At 45.4% G+C, this 21,996-nt stretch overlaps 1 protein-coding gene across 2 annotated transcripts in view; it reads left to right on the forward strand.

Annotated features, from left to right (window-relative positions):
• DPP6 (dipeptidyl-peptidase 6) overlaps window positions 1-21,996 on the forward strand; it is a 629,240-nt gene that overhangs the window by 574,610 nt on the left and 32,634 nt on the right. For both annotated transcript variants that reach the window (XM_011973070.1, XM_011973071.1), the window contains one exon: window positions 15,086-15,133. In XM_011973070.1, the coding sequence (XP_011828460.1) occupies window positions 15,086-15,133 (48 nt within the window). The remainder of the gene's footprint in view (window positions 1-15,085; window positions 15,134-21,996) is intronic.

Below are 21,996 nucleotides of genomic sequence, written 5' to 3' on the forward strand. Positions count from 1 at the left end.
AAAGGTTAAGTAATAAGAAAAGTCTGCTTGAAGGGAATAAAAACAAATTGCAGCAAGAGGCACCGTGGAACAGCACGGAACGTGTACGTGGCTTATGTAAGTAGGTATTTGCAGGGGCTTCTGTGCAAGATGCCCAGGACCCCAGCGGGATGCCTTCAGGAGTGGAGATGGGATGGAGGAAAAGCTGAGCAGACTCTGGAAGGCAGCCAGGGTGCTGGCCCATAAGGACACTCGTGCAAGACTGGATAACAGGAGGCTTTGTTTGTGCACCTGGAGAACAGACGTGCCTCCTTATAAGTGACCTCCCTGGACTTTAAGCATCTCACAAAATGTGGAGCCAGTTCTCAGGACAATGGCGCATCTGGTTGGCCGGCGGGTCCCTCGGGGTAAAGAGGATGGAAGACTGGTGCTCAGGAATGCCAGTGGCTCGTACCTAAGAACAAGTGTTAGGAACAGACCAGTTTTCATCGTGAACAGGATTTTGGTCAAAGAATACTCCTGTTGTTGGGGCTTCTTATCTGTCTTTCTTGAAGGGTCTTCTGCTAACCCTCACCAACCAACCTTCTCACCATATGCCCACTCGTCCACAAAGCCCCAGGCAACAGAGTGAATGGATGGTAAGAGGTCCTTGATGAAATAGTAATAAGAACAAGAAATATACATAAGAATGCAAATAATAACAATACTAGACACACCTACTGAGGGGCTAGGAGGGCATGGCACATCCTAAGCATTTGATGTGTGTTACTGTGTGATGTTCAGAACAGCTCTTTAAGATGAGTGGTGACATCATTTCCCTTTCACAGATGAAGAAACTACAGACCAGCTGATTCAAGTAGCTTGCCTAAGTCTACTGAGCTAGCAAGTGGTGCAGCCGACATGGAACACTCAGGTTTACTTTTACTGAATGATAAAGAAATAGATTCACACAGAGAGCAAACAGAGCCCAGTGGGTAGAGGACTGAGTCTGTGGCCAAAGTGCCTGGCTTTCAGTGCTGCCGTTACCGCATACAGCTCTGTGCCTCAGTTTATTTATCTGTGAAATGGGGACATAGTGCCTCTTCCATGGGGCTATGTTAAGGAATGAATGAGTTTGTGCATGTAATGCCCTGGGACACTGTGGACATGATGAGCAGGGCGGGATTGTTAACTGTTGTTGTTGTTGCCGTTACTGTTATTCCAGTGGTGCCACGGAGGCAGAGAGGCATCACAGAGAAGACGCTGGGGCTGAATCTTGAAGACTATGTAGAGGTTTAGCAGGAAGACTGGGAGGGAAGAGCGGGTGCTCAGGCGAAGAACAGCACAGCCCCCACGCAGGAGTGAGAAGTCCAGAATGCTGGGCCACAGTGTGTGATCGGTCAGGTCCACAGAGGTCTTGTATTTCACGTCAAGGGTTTAAACCTAAGTCTCTGGACGGTGGAAATAACTGGAGGTCCCAGTCAGAGGAGTGCCGCGTCAGAACTGTGTGTAAGCCCTCGGGCGGGAGAGTGGGGGACAGCGCTGAGGACGTTAGCACGGAGATGGGAGGTATTTATCAGGCACAGGGAGAGGAACTAGTGAGGAATCAAGAGTGGAGGTTAAGGGAGGCCGGAGTGTGGAAGGACTTCCATTCAAAAAACGGAGTTTGCTTGTGCTACATCCTTGAGTCCAAAAAGAAAAGCAGCTGATTTTGTATCTCAGGTAGTGCCCACCAAGTGTCCAAAGCTTTATGGTTCAGCCCACCTGGTCATCCCCATTGCTTGCAGGTGGTGACATCTCCCGCCTTACAGATAGCTGAGAACAGAAGTCCCTACCCTCAGGACACACACCAGGCAGGTGGTCAGGGCGAGATGCCACCCACATCCCTCCACTCTGCTGTCAGTCGGTGGACCAGCCATCCGGGGTTAAAGAGGAGGATGGGCAGCAACCTCAGCCTCCATGCAGACTGAGGAATCCACAGGAAGCGGACACCTTTCCAGCCTCCTCCTCACTGCAGTGACCTGTCCTGTGTCTAGGTCTGATCAGAAGGGAAGCAAAGATGGACTCCCATGTAACCCATGCTCACTGTGTTGATGAAAAGGAGCCTGAGTTTCTTGACACACCATAATTTGTACATGCAAGCACCGTCTCGGGAAGCTGAGCATTTATTCCCACGATGAGGATGTGCTCGGAAGTTTCTAGATTTCCTCTTGGAAAACTGTTTTTACATTCCAGACTCCTAAGGAATATACAACTTTTTACTTCTTAGTCTGCTTAACTGTTGGCAGTGTTACCTAATCATGAATTTTATCACACCTTCATTACAAAGCTTGGTTTCAACTCGCTTGTGCCTTTTTTCAAAAGCAAAGCTAACCTCTAACACAGGCAGCCTGCGATTTAGAGGTTATTCGAGAGAACGCGCCACCGACTCGGAACTGACTCCACCAAGTGTGCAGCTTCCCAGGGCACCTGCACCATCCATGAATTATCCACCCATTCATCCTACCGGCGACTAGCAGTTGGCGACTTGCTGGTAACAAATCAATGGACGTTTTCCTAGGTGGGACGCAAAGGGGTACAAAATAGGTTCCTAAGTTCCAAGTACAGTTGAAGAGAGAAGACATAACTAGATCACTGGAAACCAAATTAGAACTTCATTGCTTGAATCAAAAGTCATTGCAGAACTTTGAGTCACAACATGGCAGACTGTGCTCAGTGCTATGACAATCTGAGGGCCAGGGTCATACCAGAAGCTGTGAGAAGTATGCTGAGAAGGCCGGGAAGTGGGGCCAGACACTCCATCCACAGTCTAGCTGCACCTCGGTCGGGGCGGACGAAACAGCCAGTGAGCGCTGCACCTTTCCCCTGCAGGCTTTTGCCCCCTCCCCCCCCCACACAGCAGGCTTTGCCCCCACAGCAGGCTTTTGCCTCCCTGCAGGCTTTTGCCCCCCTGTAGCCTTTTCCCCACTGCAGGCTTGCCTCAGCTCACAAAACTGAAATACTAAGTTCCTTCTTTCATACTTGGAATTCTGTGAATCACGTGAAATACCTGAAAACGTCACTCTAAGGGTATAAAAGTGATCCTGTGAGTTCAACGCAGATAATTCCTAAAACCTAAGGCTTTTACGAATCAACTACTCAAAGGTGCAAGCTGAATTTTGGGAGTGTGCAGAGGTCCTTTTCTTTTCTTCTTTTTTTTTTTATGATTGGGAAGGTTTCCCTTACTGAAAATGCCTGTCATGAGCCCTGAGTGTCACTGGTAATGTCTAGAGCAAGAGCCAACGTGACATTTTGCCTTCCCATCATTTGTGAGCGTGTAAAACAACCCATCCGTTTGCACGGCCCCCCTCGTGCCGCGCTCCTCGGACTGCTGCATGGGAAATAGGATCACTTTCAAGTTCCCTGGACACATAAAATGGGATTGAAGCAAAACTAAATGCTGTGGGGCACGGCGTGGAGGGGGTGGGGGCAGCCTCAATCCCAGGTTTGATGTCAGCGATAACAAGGTTTCCAAATCAAACGGCAAGGAAACCTGTCGGCAGTGTTGACTAGGAAATGCTGTCCTCGGAACAAATATTTTAATTATCCACAGTAGTTCTGGTAGCTTGGCTAGCTCCCTGTTTATTAGTATGATAATATCACCTCAATGTACAAACTTTATGCATCAGGCATGCATAATGCATGAACGGGCAAATAAAGAGATCTGGAGCCTGTTCGCAGCGGGCCATGCCAATTATCTCGCACGGCCAGAGCCTGCCTCTGCTCGCAGCTGTTCTTTGAAACCATTCATCAACGCTTAGGAGATATCCGTGGTACCGGCCAGGCTGTTTGAATCTCCATTGTTTACATACTAGGAGTTTAGCTGCTGGTTGGAAATTATCTGTCACATAAACATCCTCTGAGGATACAGATGAGGGAAAGGGAAACAAGCGCTGTCTTTATGAATTTTTTTTATTTATTCTGATGACTTTTTTCTTTTACAGTTTTGTGTCCTTTTTAATTACTTCGTTTTCATCTGGAATTGTCACATTTCTCTCTCCAGTTGAGCAGGTGCAAATTAATGCTCTAAAATGACTGGGGCTGGAAACCAGAGGCGCAGAGATAAATATTTTCTGTTCACACGTCTGTTGTGTAACTCAAAGCTTTTCTTTTGGTAATCTGATTTTTTTTTTTTTCGTCCCTCTGGCCACAGGATCTTTACGGGGGACAAACGACCTTATGTGTGGGTAGTGAATTCACTTGCTTCCATTTGTTTCTTTTCCTTTCCAGGAACAATATAAATTTTGGAAGTCAGATATTGAACTTGAGCCAAAATAGTATGTGTCACCAACCAAAGTTTTTAAAGGGCTAAATGTTGTTTTTATTGCGGTTATCCCTTCGTAAGCAAAGGCAGAGCAGACACCATCAGTTTCCTGCTGTCAGCAGGTATGCCATTGCACATTCCAGTCTGAACATCAGGGCTGTTACTGCATGCTCCAAAGCTGCACCAGCCACGAGGCAGGCTTATTTACCAAGGACTTAGGAAATAATTTGAGGACCAGGCAGAGAGAATCCTAGTGAACACGTTTTTGCTGACGCCTATGTTCACGTGAATCTGGGAGCGTGCACGTAAGAGTGTGTCATTAGGCAAATGCATACAGAATCAGATATCTAATATTTGACCTGACCCAGGAAGGAACTCACAATGAAATATGATTGCATGCTTTCATTTAAAAGCGTATCCTAAATACATAAACTAGCCAGGCATGGTGGCGCATGCCTGGAGTCCCAGCTACTTAGAAGGTTGAGATGGAAGGATCACTTGAGCCCGGGGGGGAAGAGGTTGCAGTGAGCCCAGATAGTGCCACTGTCCTCCAGCCTGGGCAACAGAGTGAGACCTTGTCTTAAATAAATAAATATATAAATAAAAGCATATCCTATGTTCCAAGACTAGACAGAAACATAAAGATACCAGAGATATTGGCTGAGAAAGAACAGAAAAGCAATCCCGTGTTCTCAGCCTCTTTTCTTTCTTCTTTCCTTCCCCTCAGACTTAGAACCTCTTTGTCAGTACAGGTGGACACCATCTCCTTCCATCCTTTCCCATGACCATGGCAAAACGTTGACATTGCAAAGGCAGACTCTGACCACAGAATTCTCATCTCTGGAGGAGGGTATCCCCATCACATAGGGTTGTGACAAGGTTGAGAGAATGTCTCTAAGAGCCCAGTGCAGTAACAGGCAGATAGTAGGAAAAAAATGTTGGCTGCTGTTGTTTTTGCTGAAGTTGCTGTTGCTCTTACTAAAAGTAGATCTTAGCAAGCCTGTATCCTGCAGTTGAGATCCAGATAAGGAAAACTGCTTACCTGGAATCACAAAATAGCTGGTCTCCTGACCCCTTCTTTACTTATGGGAGTCCCCGCGTGGCATCAAAGCGTATTTTCATGCAAGACTGTCTTCCGTACTGGACTCTGAGCTCCCTAAGAGCAAATCCTTTGTCTGCTTCTGTCTGTTTCCTCAGCACATAGCACCATGTCTTGCACATGGTGGCATCTCAATACCTGTTTGTTGAATTACACGCAAAGTAAAAAAGAAACTATGAATATGAATTGTCAGAAGAATAGCAGCTGAGTGAAGTCCTAAGGTTTAGACACAAGAATCTGTGCCCAGGCAATACAGATGGATTGTCTTACAGGCATCAGAGACAAAAGGGCAAAAGCTTCCTATTGTATGAAACAAATCATCTAATAAGTTTTACTGACCAGACTTATGTAAGATCATTTGGAAGAAGAGGAAAACAAGTAAAAACCGTTGTGAGACTTCAGTGGTAAAAGCCCCTCATAAGTCTCCTTGGTAAAAGTATTCTCTGTTGTTTATACTAGGTTGAAAGTGTTCCTCTTGAATAGTACCAGCTCCCCCAAAATTCTGTGTATGTTCTTCAGGTGTTCGGCATGTCCCCTCTTCTCTGGAAATCTTAGGTAAATGCTAACACGGGTCTAGTCTGGCCAAAGTAGCACAAATTTTAAGTATCTGATTCCTAATTAGGATTCTCCTTCTGTTTCCTTATTAGGAGAAAATGTTTTTTGATTTAGATGTTTTCCTGGATTATTTGCAGTTTTCAGGGGCCATCACAGAAACCTTGAGGCCTGTGGTGGTCCTACAGTTCACACAGACAGTAGTGGGCGTGCATACCCTGGGCCAGAGAAGGCAGATGCGAAGGCAGCCTGCGGAGCCGACCTCAGACCACCAGAGGGTCTGATCTCAGGGCAGAGACTCAGTTAGACTGCCTGGGGTTAGGAATCAACAGATATAAAATGATACAGAGAAGCTGTGTTTCAACTTTTGTTTAGTGGCCTCCTTAAATGTAATTTTATTTACGTTCTTTGTATTCCACTAGTGTAAAGAAGTATTCTATATTAAAATATAGTGAAGATGTCCTGGTTGTCATACAGCTTCACAAATAGAACATAATTCTGGTCTTAGACATGGAGACTGCTACCCTTGGCGCTTAGTGAAAAGGGCAGGGGATTCCCTGTGTATGAACAGAGAGACCGCAGCCTGAATTAGAAAAAGCAGGACTCCGAGAATGGTCTTGAGAGACCTTTCGTTAGCCTAATTTAAATTTGCTACCTTGATATGTCATAGCCAATTATACGCTTAGGAGGTCATTCATTCATTAACCAGTAATCTGTTCAGCAAACATTTTTATACAATGCTGAGTCCAAGGTTCAGAATAGGTAGAGGGGATGAGACACGGCTTCATGGCCCAAGGATTTCAGAATGTGTTTGTCTTTCTGTCTGTCTGAGATGGGGTAGGAACATGGTCCGAGCAGCTACGGCTTTAAAATTGCAATTCAGTGTGACAGTTGCTATTATTGGTACTTACGGCGCTTTCTTCAGTCACAAATTAGAAAGCACGCAGGAGAAATACCTGCAGCAACGTGGTAAGAAACAACTAGCTTCTAAATAACATAAGAAAGCAGCAATGCCATGTAAGTGGACGAAGAATGAGAGAGGACAGTTTGTAGTCAGGAAAACACATGAGAAATGCAAATGTCAAGGGGGGAGGGGGGAGGGGTAGCATTAGGAGAGATACCTAATGTAAATGACGAGTTGATGGGTGCAGCACACCAACATGGCTCATGTATACATATGTAACAAACCTGCACCTTGTGCACATGTACCCTAGAACTTAAAGTATAATAATAAAAAAAAAGGTGTCCAGCTTTACTCAAAATTTCTAAAAATTCAAACATTTACCCATTAGAGTGGTTTTAAAAACTTTTTTAAGATAGAACCTAGATCTCCATATATTATCAGTTGGAGAGCAACTAGACAGTATTTACTAAAATGTGAAGTGTTTTGACTTTCCGTGTAGACTGTCTTATGGTTCCCCGTGTTTCACAGCCCCTCCCTGTAAAAAGATCATCCTCCACCCCATGGCCATCAGGCCTGCGGGGCCTCCGTGGAGCTACAGACTCATCCCTGCTCTGTTGGAACCAATGGGATGCATCTTGGCCAACAGCATAAGAGTGGACATGAACTGCAGCATGTCCCGGACATTTTTTAATTATGCAAAATATTTTTTAGTAATATTTCTTTTTAAATTTATTTTTATTGAGGTAAAATATACATCTATAATGTATATATAAATATATATAAATAAATTATATATATGTGTGTGTGTGTATATATGTAATTTGCCAGTTTTACCATTGGAGTAGTAACAAACACATTTATATTCTTTTCTCCCCTTTCATCGTGCATTTCTGCAAGCACCTCTTGCTCATTTCCTTTTGTCGTGAGCTCAGCCTGTTCCAGATGAAGGCTGATCTTTCAGCCAGGATCCTAGAAACAAGACGCGTCCTGGAGGAGAGCCCAGGAGAGCACAGCCGGGCTGCTGCAGACCTGGTTACCAGGATGCAACATTAGCAAAAGTCAGCTTCCTTGTTTCACACCATTGAGAGTCAGGAGTTGTGTGTTTGACACCACAAGATTATTTCATGAACGCTGACTGTAAAACCTTTTTAAAACAGCAACTGCAGTGCTACCAACTAGCTTAACGACAGAGGCAGTCTTACCCGTGTGCAAAGATGTATGTAAGAGGTTTTTCAGCAACACTGTTTTAAGGTAGCAGAAAATGAAAGGAAACAACCCAAAATATCCATCAGTAGACAATGGACTAAATAAATGATTACATTTCCATATGATGGGATACTATGCATCTCTTCAAAAATGAAGTTTTACAACTTTTAAAAACGATTTACATAATGGTATATTATAGTATTTACCTATCTGCTACTTGATGTTTTCGCTTAACCTTATATTCTTCATGTTGGCCCATGTTGATAGGTGTAGATCTACTAATTCATTCTGCATGCTCTATAATATTCTGCCATGTGAGTAACTGCGTTTTGTTCATTTAGTCTCCTGCTAATGAGTAGCTGAGTAATTTCCCGTTGTGACCTGTACATAGCTGCTGTTAGGAACAATCTTCTGCCGGCCTTCTTGTGCACAGGTGCAGAGGATGCTCGGAGATGTGTTCCCAGGAGTGGAGCCCACAGGTCATACACATGAGCATCTTCAGATGTCACGGATATCGCTAAGCTGTTGTCCAGAGTGGCCGTGCCCACTCACACCCCCACACATGGCTTCACCCTCTTGTAGTGGCCAGACAAGATGTCAAGCCCGTACAAAATGTGTTACATTGAGACATGTCACATCATACTATATATGGCATGTGTATTATTATGAATACATAGCCATGTGGTAGAAATATCTTTTAAATATGCAGAGAAATGATCAACATTAACTTCAAAATTATGGTCACTTCTGGGAGGAGAGAGGACTGGGATTAGGGAAGGAATGCAAATGACATGGTAGCTATTTGTTATGTCTTGGTTTTTTTTGTACTCAACACTACTTATTTATTATTGTCTTCCCCATATTCTTTTATTTTGTTTGGTTTGAGGCTCTTTCATTTTTATTCATCATTAATAATTGCATATATTAATTGGGTACAATGTGATGTTATATATATATATACGTTGTGGAATGATCAAATCAGGCTAATTAACATATCTGTCACTTCACGCATTTATCATTCTTTGTGATGAAAACATTTAAAACTCCACTCTTTTAGCAATTTTGAAATACACAATGCATTATTATCACCTAGAGTCACCATGCTGTACAATAGACACCAAAATGTATTCCTTCTGTCTAATTGAAACTGTGTACCCTTCGACCGACAACTCCCTTTTCCCCACCTGCCGCCCCCTCACGTCAGCCTCTGATAACCATCTTTCTACTCTTTGCTTCTATGAAATCAACATTTTTAGATTCCACATATGAGTGAGATCATGTGACATTTCTCCTTCTGTGCCTGGCCTATTTCACTTAGCATAATGTCTTCTAGATTCATCCGTGTTGTCACAAGTGACACATGTCTCTTCATCTCTAAGACTGAGTAGTTCTCCGTTGTGTATATGTACCTCTGTTTTAATCCATTCATCTGTCAATGGGCGTGTAGGCTGTCTCCATGTCTGGGCTGTTATGAGCAGTGCTGCAGTAAACACGGAAGTGCAGACAGCTCTTCAACATCGTGATTTCAATTCCTTTGGATGTTTACACAGCAGTAAGATTGCTGAATCATAGGGAAATTCTATTTTTAGTTTTTTGAGGAACCACCATATTGTTTTACAAAATAGCTTTACTAACTTACCTTCCCCCCATGGCATATGAAGGTTTCCTATTTTGCACATCTTCACTGACACCTGTTAGCTTTTTCTTTAATTTAAATCATAGCCATCCCACAGGTATGAGTTGATATCTTATTGTGGTTTTAATTTGCATTTCCCCAATGATTAGTGATGCTGAGCATTTTTCCTGTATCTATTGTCTATTTGCATGTCTTCTTTTGACAAATTCAGGACCTTTGCCCATTTTTAATAGGGTTACATGTTTTCTTGCTATTGAGTAGTTTGAATTCCTTACATATTTTGGTTATTAGCTCCTTATGTGATATACGACGTGCTGGTATTTTCAACACAATTCATGAAATGTCTTTTCACTCTATTAATTGCTTTCTTTGTTGTGCAGAAGTTTAGGATGATGCAACCCTGTTTACCTGGCTTGGCTTTTGTTGCCTGCCTGTGCTTTTGGGGTCCAATCCAAGAATCATTGCCCAGACCAATGTCATGGAGCTTTTTCACTATGTTTTCTTCCAGTAGTTTTACAATTTCAGGTCTTATACTGAAGCCTTTAATCCATTTTGAGTTGATTATTGTATAAGGAGTGAGAAAAGAGTCCAGTTTCCTCCTTCTGCATGTGAATAGCCAGCTTTTCCGACACCGCTTATTGAAGAGACTGTCCTTTCCCCAGTGTGTGTTCTTGGCATCTTTGTGAAAAATAAATTAACATAGAAGAATTGGTTTATTTCTGAGCTCTCTATCCTATTCCATTGGTTGATGTGTCTGTTTTTATGTTAGTACTATGCTGTTTTGATTACTACTGTGCTGTTTTGATTACTATTTGGTGTGATGCCTCCTGTTTTAATCTTTTTGATCAAGATTGCTTTGGCTATTTGGGGTCTTTGTGGTTTCATATGAATTTTAGGATTTTTCTGTGGAAAAATCAGTTTTGTTCTGTTTCTATAAAGAATGACTTTGAAATTTGGATACAGATTGCATTGAATGTACAAATCGCTTTGGGTAGTATGGACATTTTAACAATATTAATTCTTCCAGTCCATGAACAGAGGGTATCTTTCCATTTATTTGTGTCGTCTTCAATTTTCTTTCATCAATTTTTATAGTATTCAGTATACATATTTTTTACCTCCTTGAATTTACTCCTAAGTATCTTTTTTTGATGCCATTGTAAATGGGATTGTTTTCTTGATTTACTTGTAGATAGTTCATTTCTAGTATATAGAAACAGTGCTGATTTTTGTGTTGCATTGTGTAATCTGTAGCTTTACCAAATTTATCACTTGTAACACTCCTTTGGTGCAATCTTTATGGTTCTCTCTATAAAAGATCACGTCATCAGCAAACAGAAAAATTCACTTCTTCCTTTACTATTTGGATGACTTTTATTTCATTTTCTTGCCTAATTGCTCTTGCTAAGACACCCAGGATTATGTTGAATAGAAGTGGTGAGAGTGGGTATCCTCGTCTTGCTCTGAGCTTAGAGGAAAAGGCTTCAGCTTCACCATGGAATATGATGTTAGCTATGGGTTTGGCATAGATGGCCTTTATTGTGTTGAGGAACATTCCTTCTATACCTACTTTTTGACAGCGTTTATCATGAAAGGATGTTGAAGCATTTGTCAAATGCCTTTTTTGCATCTATTGCAAGGATTGCATGGCCTTCATTTTGTTAATATGGTGAATCACATTTACTGATTTGTGTATGTTGAATCATCCTTGCGTCCCAGAGCTGCATCCCACTTGATTATGATGAATGATCCTTTTTTTAAAAAATTGTTTATTTCCATAGGTTTTTGAGGAACTGGTGATATTTGATTACATGAGTAAGTTATTTAGTGGTGATTTGTGAGATTTTGGTGCACTCATCACCCAAGCAGTATACACTGAACCCAATTTGTAGTCTTTTATGCCTCACCACCCTCCTACCCTTTCCTCCAAGTCCCCAAAGTCCCTTGTATCATTTTTATGCCTTTGTATCCTCAACAGCTTAGCTCCCACTTATAAGTGAGAACATACGATGTTTGGTTTTCCAATTAGTGATCCTTCTAATGTACCATTGAATATGATTTGCCAGTATTTTGTTGAGGGTTTTTGCATCTATGTTCATCAGGGATATTAGACTGTAGATGGGGTTTTTGGCGGGGGTAGGGGAGTTTGCTAGTCTCTGTCTGGCTTTGGTGTCAGGGTAATGCTGGCCTCATAAAATGAGTCTGGAAGTATTCCCTCCCATCCCATTTTTTGGAAGAGTTTGAGAAGGACTGGTATTAGTTCTTCTCTAAATGTTGGTAGGATTCAGCAGTGAAGCCATCAGGTCCTGGGCTTTTCTTTGATAGGAGACTTTTTATTATTGATTCAATCTTCTTTCTCATTATTGATCTCTTCAATTTCTTCATGATTCGGTCTTGGTAGATTATATGTTTTTAGGAATTTATCCATTTCTTCTTGGTTATCCAAGTTGTTACCATGTAACTGCTCATAGTAGTCTCTTAAGATCCTTTGTATTCCTGTGTTATCAGCTGTAACATCTCCTCCTTCATTTCTGATTTTATTTGCATCTTCTCTCTTTTTTTCTTAGTCTGGCTAAATTCATGTCGATTTTTTTTTAGCCTTTCAACAAATAAACTTTAGAAAAACTAACTTAAAATAGAGTAATACGGTGTAATGTTAAGATTTTATAAAGCTTGCAGATATATATGCAACCATTTTCATGTTATTTTTGTCTATGTTTAAAATACGTGCTCATGTGTAAATATGACCATGTATGTGCATACAAGCATTTTCAAGTACATGTTAGCAACATTTAGGTTACCTCTGGGAAGTGGGGATAAAACAGGTCACTGTCACTTTGTTCCTTTCTTTAGTGTTTGAAGTTTTTTAGAAACATATATTAAGTTTGTGAATTAAAGATGAAAAGCGACTAATTCAGGCTCAGTAGCTTCTTTATTGCATGGATGAGACAAAAGACTTAAAACTATCTACACCTGTGGTTTTTTTCCTCTGTAAAGTATGGTTAGAAATATCTACTTTGCAGAGCTGCTGTAAGGATTTGATTAGAAATTATTCATAAAAAACCTAACAGCATGCCTTTTACGTAGTAGGCACTAAATAAATAACAATTGTTTACATTATTAATAAGAACATAGGAGATATTCTGTTTGCAAATTTACTCACCCTGAAATGTGCAGAGAAAATAGATATCGGTTCTTTACTTTTCAGTCATCTTTCTTCCACTTGAACTCCCCATGGGGGGGAAGTGGATCTTAGAGCCAAGAAACTTAGTTTAACTCAATAATGTAAACTGGTATTTCAATCTCTTTTGCTAAGTGCTGCCTCTTTGGGTGTAAGTATGTGGACTTTCGATCACTGTTCCCTCCCTGGGTAGGGGGTGCCATATTTAGCAAATAAAAATTTAAGATACTCAATTACATTTGAATTTTAGCTAAACCACAAATAATTTTTTTGTAGTACGTCCCAAATGCTGCATGGGACACACTGACGGTAAGAAAATGCTTATTCTTTATCTGAGCACCACATGGAACCAGGCATCCTGTCTATCCTCTGGCAGCCCCACCTGTGGGTGAACAGAGAGGGCACCACATGGGGAAAAGGGCCCTGGACTCCTGGACTTTGTGCCTGGGGTAAAGCCTGGATCCAGTCCCTGGGCAGCCTCTGCTCTGATGTCCGAGGCCAGCATGACCCACAGTCTATGTGTCTCAGCTCAGCTGGACCTGTGGATGGGCACCGGCCAGACCTTCCACCTTACCTCTCAAGGGGAGAGGACTCCTTGCGTTTCTGCTACATGCTCTTTGGGCCCTGGACTAGGATATCCACTCTGGGGCCTCTGCAGTGAGGCCCTGAAGCCCTCAGCATGGTGGGATCCATAACAGATTCCCTGACTTTCAGCCAGTTGTCAGATGACCCCTCAGAAGTGTGTGGGGAGTTTTGATGATGACTGCAGGAATACTGAACTCCAGCCATCCCTCTGCCCAAGACAGTGTGCATCCTTCAGCTTTGCTATGGCCACCCCTTGTGAGTCCATGGCATCCTGGGTCACGGTGCTGCTGGCAGCCCTGGCCACGGTGTTCCCATGGTGCATCTGTCTCCCTCGGACCACCCACTTCCCACTTCCTCTTTCTCCCTGCATCTTCCCACAATCCACCTGAGCCAAAGGGGCAGCCTCTCTTCCCTCTCCTGCCTCTCCTGCATGCTCTGTGCTTTCTCATTCAGCATTCACTCCACAAACATGCAATCGAGCACCAATTCTATTGAAAACACCCTTCTCGATGCAGAAAATAACAGCAGTGAATCTGAACCATTCTTGACTCTCTCAGAGCTTACATCCTAGTGCAATAGATGAAGAGAAGGACAGCAAGCAAGTACACTGATAATTACATATTATAAGGCCCTGATAGCATAGTGTGTGGTAATAAGTTCTACAAAGATCAGGAAAGCCGTGAGGATGGAGGCTGACCACAGGGTCATGGAGGGGAGTTCCTTTAGATGGGACAGTCGGAAAAGGCATTTGAGTAGAGATTTGAATGAAGAGAAAGACAGGCCATGGCAGTGTCTAGGGGCAGAGCATTTCAGGCAGAGAGCACAAGCGGCTCAGTGGGAAAAGGCCTGACATGCCTCCAGCCCTACAGGAAGGCCAGCTAGCTGGAGTGGGTGAGTGCAGAGGACAATGGCTGAAGTAAGGTTGGAAAAGTCACCAGGCCTGCCTGTTAATATGTTTTCAAAAAGATATAGAAAATAATTCAGAGACTTTTTCTTTTCTTTCTGGACTCACCTTTTGCTAAGAAGAATTAAGAAGTCACCTGCAGAGAAAACGGATCAGGGGCCACTTGGTCCTGAATTGGACCTTCCTTCTCACTTCTCAGGGCTGCAACATTCCTGCAGCTGGGAAGCTGCAAGCTAGTGATTCAAGAGAAAACTGAAATATAGTTTGACATTTTCAAAATGTTCCCGTTACATGAATAAGTTTGTACAAGGTGTTATGAGAGACCTATTGGATGGAGTGACATCCTTCCTGGGGGAGCCAGCAGACTTAGCACTGAGGCTTCATTAACTTATAAGAACCCATAAAGCCATCCTGGAATGTGCATCTGTGTGGTAAAAAATGAGGTTATGAGGATATAAACCAAATGTGATGCTTCATAGAATGATGTTTTATGGTGTTAAAATAATCTGAAAATATGGACTTTGAGTTGGGTGTGTTGTAATTAACACAGGTGCAGAGGCAGGGAGCTGTGCCTTGGCCCCTCTGCCAGCCTGGCCTCTGCCATCCCATCATTGATTACTCTTCTGTGAATTCGAGTTCTCCAGGCTCCGCACATCTATCTCCATAGTATAAGGAAAACTTGTTTTCTTTTTCTATTGTCAGCTAAACTAATGGCTTCGTCTTTGTTTTCTCCCTGGCTATTCTCTGCCCAACACAGGTCCTGGTATTCCTATGGTGACGGTGCACAACACAACAGATAAGAAAAGTAAGTGCTCTTTTTTTCCCTTAAATTTTCCTGAGACTCAGGAGAAAGGAAGCAAAACACTCTATGAGATCGGCTGGCCCACATTCTCCTACTCAGAGACAGAGGGAGGAGTCCTGTCCTAGCAGTTCAGAGTAGGCCATGCTGATCACCAATATCGGCTAAATATGATGAAAGCCAGGGTCTGCATACCCCAATCAGAGGGCCCCACACCCCTTCACAAGTGTTGAGCCTGGAGGGTCATTCCAGGGCCACCCAGGTCATAGCCTGACATCCTCTGAACAGCCAGCTCGAAAGGCTTTGTAGCCTGACATGAGTCCATCCCCACTGAGAATCTGCCATGTGGCGCCAAGACTTGAGGGGCGCATGGGGGCTCATCTGTCTTTGTGGGTCTGGGGGCTTCATGGCATGGAGGGTCTCTGCATCCATGCTGCACAGGATGTCAGAGAAAAACTGATTCTGCCATTTGTAAAATGGTAGGGAAGGCTTTTTCAGGACTGTTGTGAAAGGGGAGGGACATTCAGGCTCAACTTCAAATACAGCAAGATCCGGTGGGGGTTTATTATGGCCAACGAGCAGAGAGAGGGGTCCGTGGACGGACAACTGCTAAGAGAAGGCATCAGTGGGAGGGGATTTTTGCTAAGCTGATCTCACAAGATCCTTGCTGAAGGCAGGACAAGGACTTAGGCTCAAAGGTGGAGGATGAGGAACTTGCTCAGTTATGGAGGGTGATCAGATATCAGGGGCAGAGACTTCTTGCAAAAGCTGGGCAATGCAGGCCAAAGACAGGATAGGATCAAGGTTGAAGCCTGGTCAAGAAGAGGACTCAGAGGAGCCTCACTCAAGTTTGGTCAAGAACGGAGTCTTTGTAAGACCTCCCAGGGTCTCTTGAGGTAGCATGTGTTTGCTTGGAGGGACCCCACGCAGGTCGCCACGGGCACATCCATGTTTATGCGAGGGATGTATGCTGTGTGCAGTGGGAGGCAGACACGCAGCACAGCTGAGAAGCAAAGAGAACTCGCCCTTGGTCCCTCCCTTTCCAGCCCTCCCTCTGTCTAACCCAAAGCAGCCTGTGTCCTCCTTCCCCCAAGTCCCTCCCACTCCCTTCCACATCCGGGAGCCCCCTTCCCTGGCAGGAGGGCAAACCTCATGGCCAGGGTCCGCAGCTCCCCTAGGTCTGGAGACAGAGGTGACTCCGCGTCTCCAGTGACCATCGAGCGTCAGCAGCTCCCTGATCCCTCTCTCTGTGACGGTACTTTAAGCTCCAGGAGAACTGGGGAGGAGGGGGGCATGTTGGAAAGGAGAACTCCAAACATATGTTTAGACACCGTGAAGTGGTTCAAGTGTTCCAAAGTGGACAAAATAGATTTGTTTAAAGAGACAGCACTTAGCCAATAATGATGGTCGTCTGCCAAGCTATCAAATCATCATTAGAAATTCAAAACCAAAGCATAAGTAATCATAAAACCAGCAATAAATGAATAGATTTTAAAGCCCCCCCCAAAAAAAAGCCATAAAGTGGATGTCAGAATGTATACACAAAAACACTCAGAATGGCCGTTGGAGGGACCCAGTGCTGAGAAGAATCAGGATGGCCTTCCTGTCTTCCTCCCCGGAGGAGGGGCTGGTTTCCCCAGCAAAGAGGTTCACCTGCCCCCGGCCCCTTTCCAGTCTCACCTGCAAGGTTTGGGAATCTGGGCCATTTGTGCAATGGGGGCAGTATCCCCAGAAGGATCTTGGGAGCGATTGCCTGGGTCTCCTACCCGCCCACAGCATCCACACACCCTCTGCCCACTCTAACGGGCACGTGTCTGTGAAGAGCCCTCCAGGAGGCCGCAGAGGCTGGGCTAGAACTTCCACCAAGGCTTGGGGTCAGTGGAGTCTGACAGACATACTCCAGCATAACAGTGAACGTTTAAAATACCCATGCTAGACCTCTTTAGGTGGAATTTTCCCTGAAAAAATGCAGATGTTGCACAGAGCCTCAACTATGACATCTTTTTTTTCCTTAAGAAAATGTGTACTTTCATTTTGAGTATTTGATAAGATTTAGAGTCCGTGGACACCTTTCTGATATTTGTGAGGGTTTCCCCTTCTTAAAAAATGGATGATCTGGTAGAAATTAGATGAGGTGTCCAATGCAGCTCACAGCATTGCAGCCTCCCGGGTTGGCTATTACCCGATGGTTCTGTGAGATGCCACCACTGGGGACCCTGGAAGTGGGGACACAGGACTCTATGTACCATTTGTGCAACTTCCTAGGAATCTATAATTATTTCAAATTTAAAAGGTTTTTCTAATCTGTGGTCTAACAAAAAACACAAAAGTATTTTTTGACTTTGAAAAATATGATATAGCATATGGCTCTTCTTACCAAAGTCATTCCCTTAAATGCTTTCTACTTCTTTGGGGGAAGCTATTATTAATCTATTCAAGTTCAAAGGTTAATATAGTCCCTACTTTTGGGACATGCATTTTGACTTCTAAGCCACTTCCAGCCTGGATGTGCTCAGTCCTTGGGGCTCCTAATAGCTCCCACGGTGCTGGATCAAGTCAACACAGTTTCCAAGGCTCATGTGTGAATGAAAATGAAGCCGGCCTATATCTTAGACGTGTGACATCATTGAGAAAATGTTTCATTATTCCATTTATAAGAATAAGGTAATATATAGCGGGCTGAGGTATAATTCTTTGGAAGAGAGTCCCAGTAAGAATTGACCAAATGTCTTCCAGCAAGTACAACACACTGATGTGCTCAAAGATCCGGGAAATTGTGTTAACTCTGCTGGAAAACCAAACAACCACTTCTTTTCTTCTGTGGGATTGGCTACTGCATTAACCGATCAATCCAATCAATATTGACAGACCATAGGCCCTAGGTTGCCATCCACATCCATCGCAGAGCTGCATAGATGGGAATTTTTTAGGAAGCATTTCACTGTTTGCAGTTGAGCTGTCGCTTTGGTGACTGCGACTCCTGGAAGCAAAGAGATAGGACCCAGTGGCTTAAGAAATAAAAAGCACTGTGCACACAGGATGGGGCTGGTGCTGCATGCCTGTACTCCCTTCTTCTCTGTGTGAAATTTAACAGTGAACCTGAAGGTAACACCATTGCGCTCGATCTCAGCAAAGTGCTGACTAATTGGAAACTGGAGGGCGTTTAGAATTATTTTGGTCACATGTATTTTACAAGCCTATTTATATAGCAGTATTTGACTCTGGGTTTCCTGGAGCCTAATTCAAACTCTAGGAATATTTCATCCCATCCTAGCCTGTTTCTCTATTTCTGGCTGTCAAAATAGTTCAAGCTCTTTCAGGACGGTGACTTAAGCTGCCATTTTAACTTGGAAAACAAAAAGAACAGATTAAATGTGGCTGAGGTGATTGTCATTCCCATCCCCGGGAGGACAGTAGGGGCCCCATCTTGCTCAGGGTCTATGTTACATGCAGACTTCATGGTTTGAGGGGCTCCGTGTTCCTGAACACCTGCTTTTTCCCTGTGCCTGGATAAAACTGCCTGAAATCCCATCCTTGCATGGCAGTCCCTGAGGGTTGGTACATCGTAGCTGCACGAATGGCTTCGGGTCCACCTGGGAAATAAGAGCCGAGCACGGCAGGCCCTGGTAAAGTGCCAAACCCAGCCCTGAGTTCTAACCTACAGGTGTTTGCCGTGGCAGGCGTGTGGGGCTTCTTCAGTGTGTTTACCTTTTGACATGTCTGATGTCCTCTTGCGGTGCTTCCCAGCCCGTCTCCAACCCAGCTGCATCCTCCCCAAACAAAATGCACTGAGCTTTCATTTTGTCTGTCAAACTGATGCGTCTTGGGTGAGGAGGCAGGTGCCTGGTGCTTCCAGGCCTCCAGTTCCAGCAGCATCTTGTTCGCGGTGTGGTTGGACCACGTCAGTGACTCCTCATGGCCTCTGTAGTAGATGCAGGGTCCACAGCACGAGGTTTGCGGGTGGATGTGCATCTCAGGCAGGCAACAAAGCCATTGTCAGGCCAGCACTTCACACACCAGCCTTTGGGCCTCAGGTAAGCTTGAGATCAGTTGTCCTCTTTTACGACTGAAAAGGCCACTGGAAGACTTCCAGGAGCAACACAAAGGCAAGCAGTAAATTACCCATCCCTGCAGATGCCTGTTTCATCCGAACACTCAGCCGGCTCGCGGTTCTGCATCATTAGGATTCTGCAGAACCCCACACCACTTGTACTTGTTCCATTTGATGCTCCATCCTGAATGTCTCAGACAACCGTGTTCTGATCGGGGGCCAGAGTAAGGCTAGAGGTGACAGGGAACCATGGTAGTAACAATAGTGGCCCCAGTCAGCATTTATCAAGCACTTGCTCCGGGATGGGTGCTGTGGCAAATACTTTACATACTTTAGCTCATTTCGTCGTCACAACAGCCTGTGAGGCGGGAACTGCTATCATCCCCACTTGTCAGCTAAGGAAGCTGAGGCACAGCAGCTTAGGTGATTGGGCCACATGCACGCAGCGAGGAAGCAAAAGCGGTGGAGTTGCATCTCGGACCCAAGCAGTGAGGCTCCAACAGAGCCTGTTCTTCCAGACAGATGGTCATTGCACAGCGCTGCTCAGCCACCTGCCCTCAGGCGGTCGAAGGACAACTGCAAATCCAGAGCGATACCTGGCCTGCACTCCCATTGAGATGAGCCTGGGGAGGCAGAAGCAGTCACACCTGCAGCTCGTTCTCAGCACCTTCTCCGCCTGTACACCACCCCCAGGGCCCATCCGAGCCAGCTCTGGGGTGAGCGTGCAACATGGCACCGTCTCCTGCTCTGAGAAGCCTCCCATGTCGCAGGGAAGAGATGCTCCTCAGGCCCTGATGGCTCTTAAACCAGTGGGGGGCCCCGTGGAATTAAGGGCTCTGCTTCCTGCAGCAGCTCAGCCTCCATGCACAGGCTGGGCTCATACTCCACGCACTGGGAGGGCTCAGCCCTTGAACTTCACCCTCTAATGCCAGCCTCTAGCCCCGCAGGCAGCAGCCCGTGGCTGGCCATTCATTATTCTCTTTTGAATGTAATCATAGCAGCAGTTCTGGACTCTCCACACAGCACCAGCCCCTTCCTTGTACCAACCCTATGAGGTTCAATAATTCATCCGAGATCCACAGCAAACTTCAGGGCAAGACCTAGACTCTTGTCTTATCTGACTTCCAAGCAGGCGCTCTTGACTGTGGGCTGGGGGCTGATACCAGATGTCTGACAAAGGGCGAAACCCAGGATCTCCTGGCCTTCACGTCGCTGCCACCTGGGAAACGTGCTCACAGCGGCAGCCTCTGTGACCACTGAGCTGCTGGTCAAAAAATCACCCCTGGTTGAGATCAGCCCTGGTGAGGCCATGCCAGCATGGGCATTTGCAGCTCACACCTGTAGTGAGCAGTGTGCAAAGCAGCATCGCTTCCAACCCGCCCTGTGGGGCTGAGCCAGGAAAGCGGAGCCCATGGCCTACAGCTGGGCAGGGAGAGGCAGGAGGTCTCAGAGAGCCGGCTCCTGAGTGTGACGCTCTGACCAGCAGCCGAGGTGTGGCCCACGTTCCGTTACATCGCAAAGCCTCAGTGCTGGGCATCAGCTGGCAAGGGGGGCTCTGGCAGGCTGGGACCCGACTCCATCACACTATCCTCTTCCAGCCCTGCTGTGAAATTTGAAATTACTGTTTCAGAATTCTTTGTCCTTTCTCCTCCTCTCCCCCACTGACCCCAAAACCACCCTGGGAATATCTGACTTTTTTCTTCTTTAGAAAATCTTATCTACAAACAGAGCCTGCGGGGTGTTCACAGATGTGACTCTGAATTATTTAAAAGCTGTTTCCTTAAGAAGGTAATTATGATTGGGACCAACCTATACTCATTTGGTGCCTGGATATTCAAACAACTTAGGTATTGGGATAAAAAGCCAACAAAATCATAGTGAATACGTTGCGGGCTTTAATGTAAATATGAAAGGCAGGCCCACTTAGAGATGGGGATGCCAACTCCACGTGTGGGAGTCGGAATCGCCGTGTGGCTTGCAGTGCAGCCCCACAGCCATGCAGAGAAAGCGTGCGTGTGACGAGGTTGAAGCTGGCCGCGCTGGCTGACAGCACCCCACGGCGTCCCACAAGCGCGTGTGGGAGCTTGGGATCACTAGGTAGCCTGGTTCTCACTCCTTTATGGCATCAAAAGTTAGGTTTCTCTCCCTCCTACCTTCTTCATTTGGGTTTTTATAAGAAAGCAAAACCAGCCCCTACCACCGGTGGTGCCCAGGTGGGTCCATGAAGCAGCGCCGGATGCAGTAGGCTTCCAGTCTCTGTTCTTGCACACGTGCTGCTGGGAGCACCCCTGCCCCTGCCCCACCTTCTCCCTGAGGGACCCCCTCCTAGACTGTCGAGGCTGTGCCCACAGCTCCCCTTCCATCAAGCACGGGGCGCCCACACACGGGGAGACGTCAGGAGCATGGCATTCCAGAGGGCCCACGCGTCACTGGCACACTACATGCCAAGGAGTTTGCCCGCCATCCTGCAAGTCCCAGGAGGAGCACTGTCAGACGCCCCTCTCTAAAAGCTTCTGGTCGCCGTGCAGCGAATGGATGGAAGGGCCCGAGGTTGCAGACGGGAGGGTTGCTGGGGTCTGTGGTGGAGAGGATGAGAGTCTGGACCAGCTGGGGGGCCTCCAATGAGGGCCTGCCTCTGCAGGACCTGCAGGGAGAGATGCAACTGGAAAGGGCCCAAAGAGCTGCCGTCTCAATCCAGTCTGGGGAGGTGTGGCACTTGCGAAGGGTGGCGAAGCATTGTGCAGAATCCTACAGCCTGTGGCCCTTAAAACCTGGGTCTTGGTCTAGTCCTAACAAAGAAGAAACAGCCCTGGCCGGG

The sequence above is a fragment of the Mandrillus leucophaeus genome, unplaced genomic scaffold (genome assembly GCF_000951045.1).
Source record: "Mandrillus leucophaeus isolate KB7577 unplaced genomic scaffold, Mleu.le_1.0 Scaffold134, whole genome shotgun sequence".
In the NCBI taxonomy this organism is placed as follows: domain Eukaryota; kingdom Metazoa; phylum Chordata; class Mammalia; order Primates; family Cercopithecidae; genus Mandrillus; species Mandrillus leucophaeus.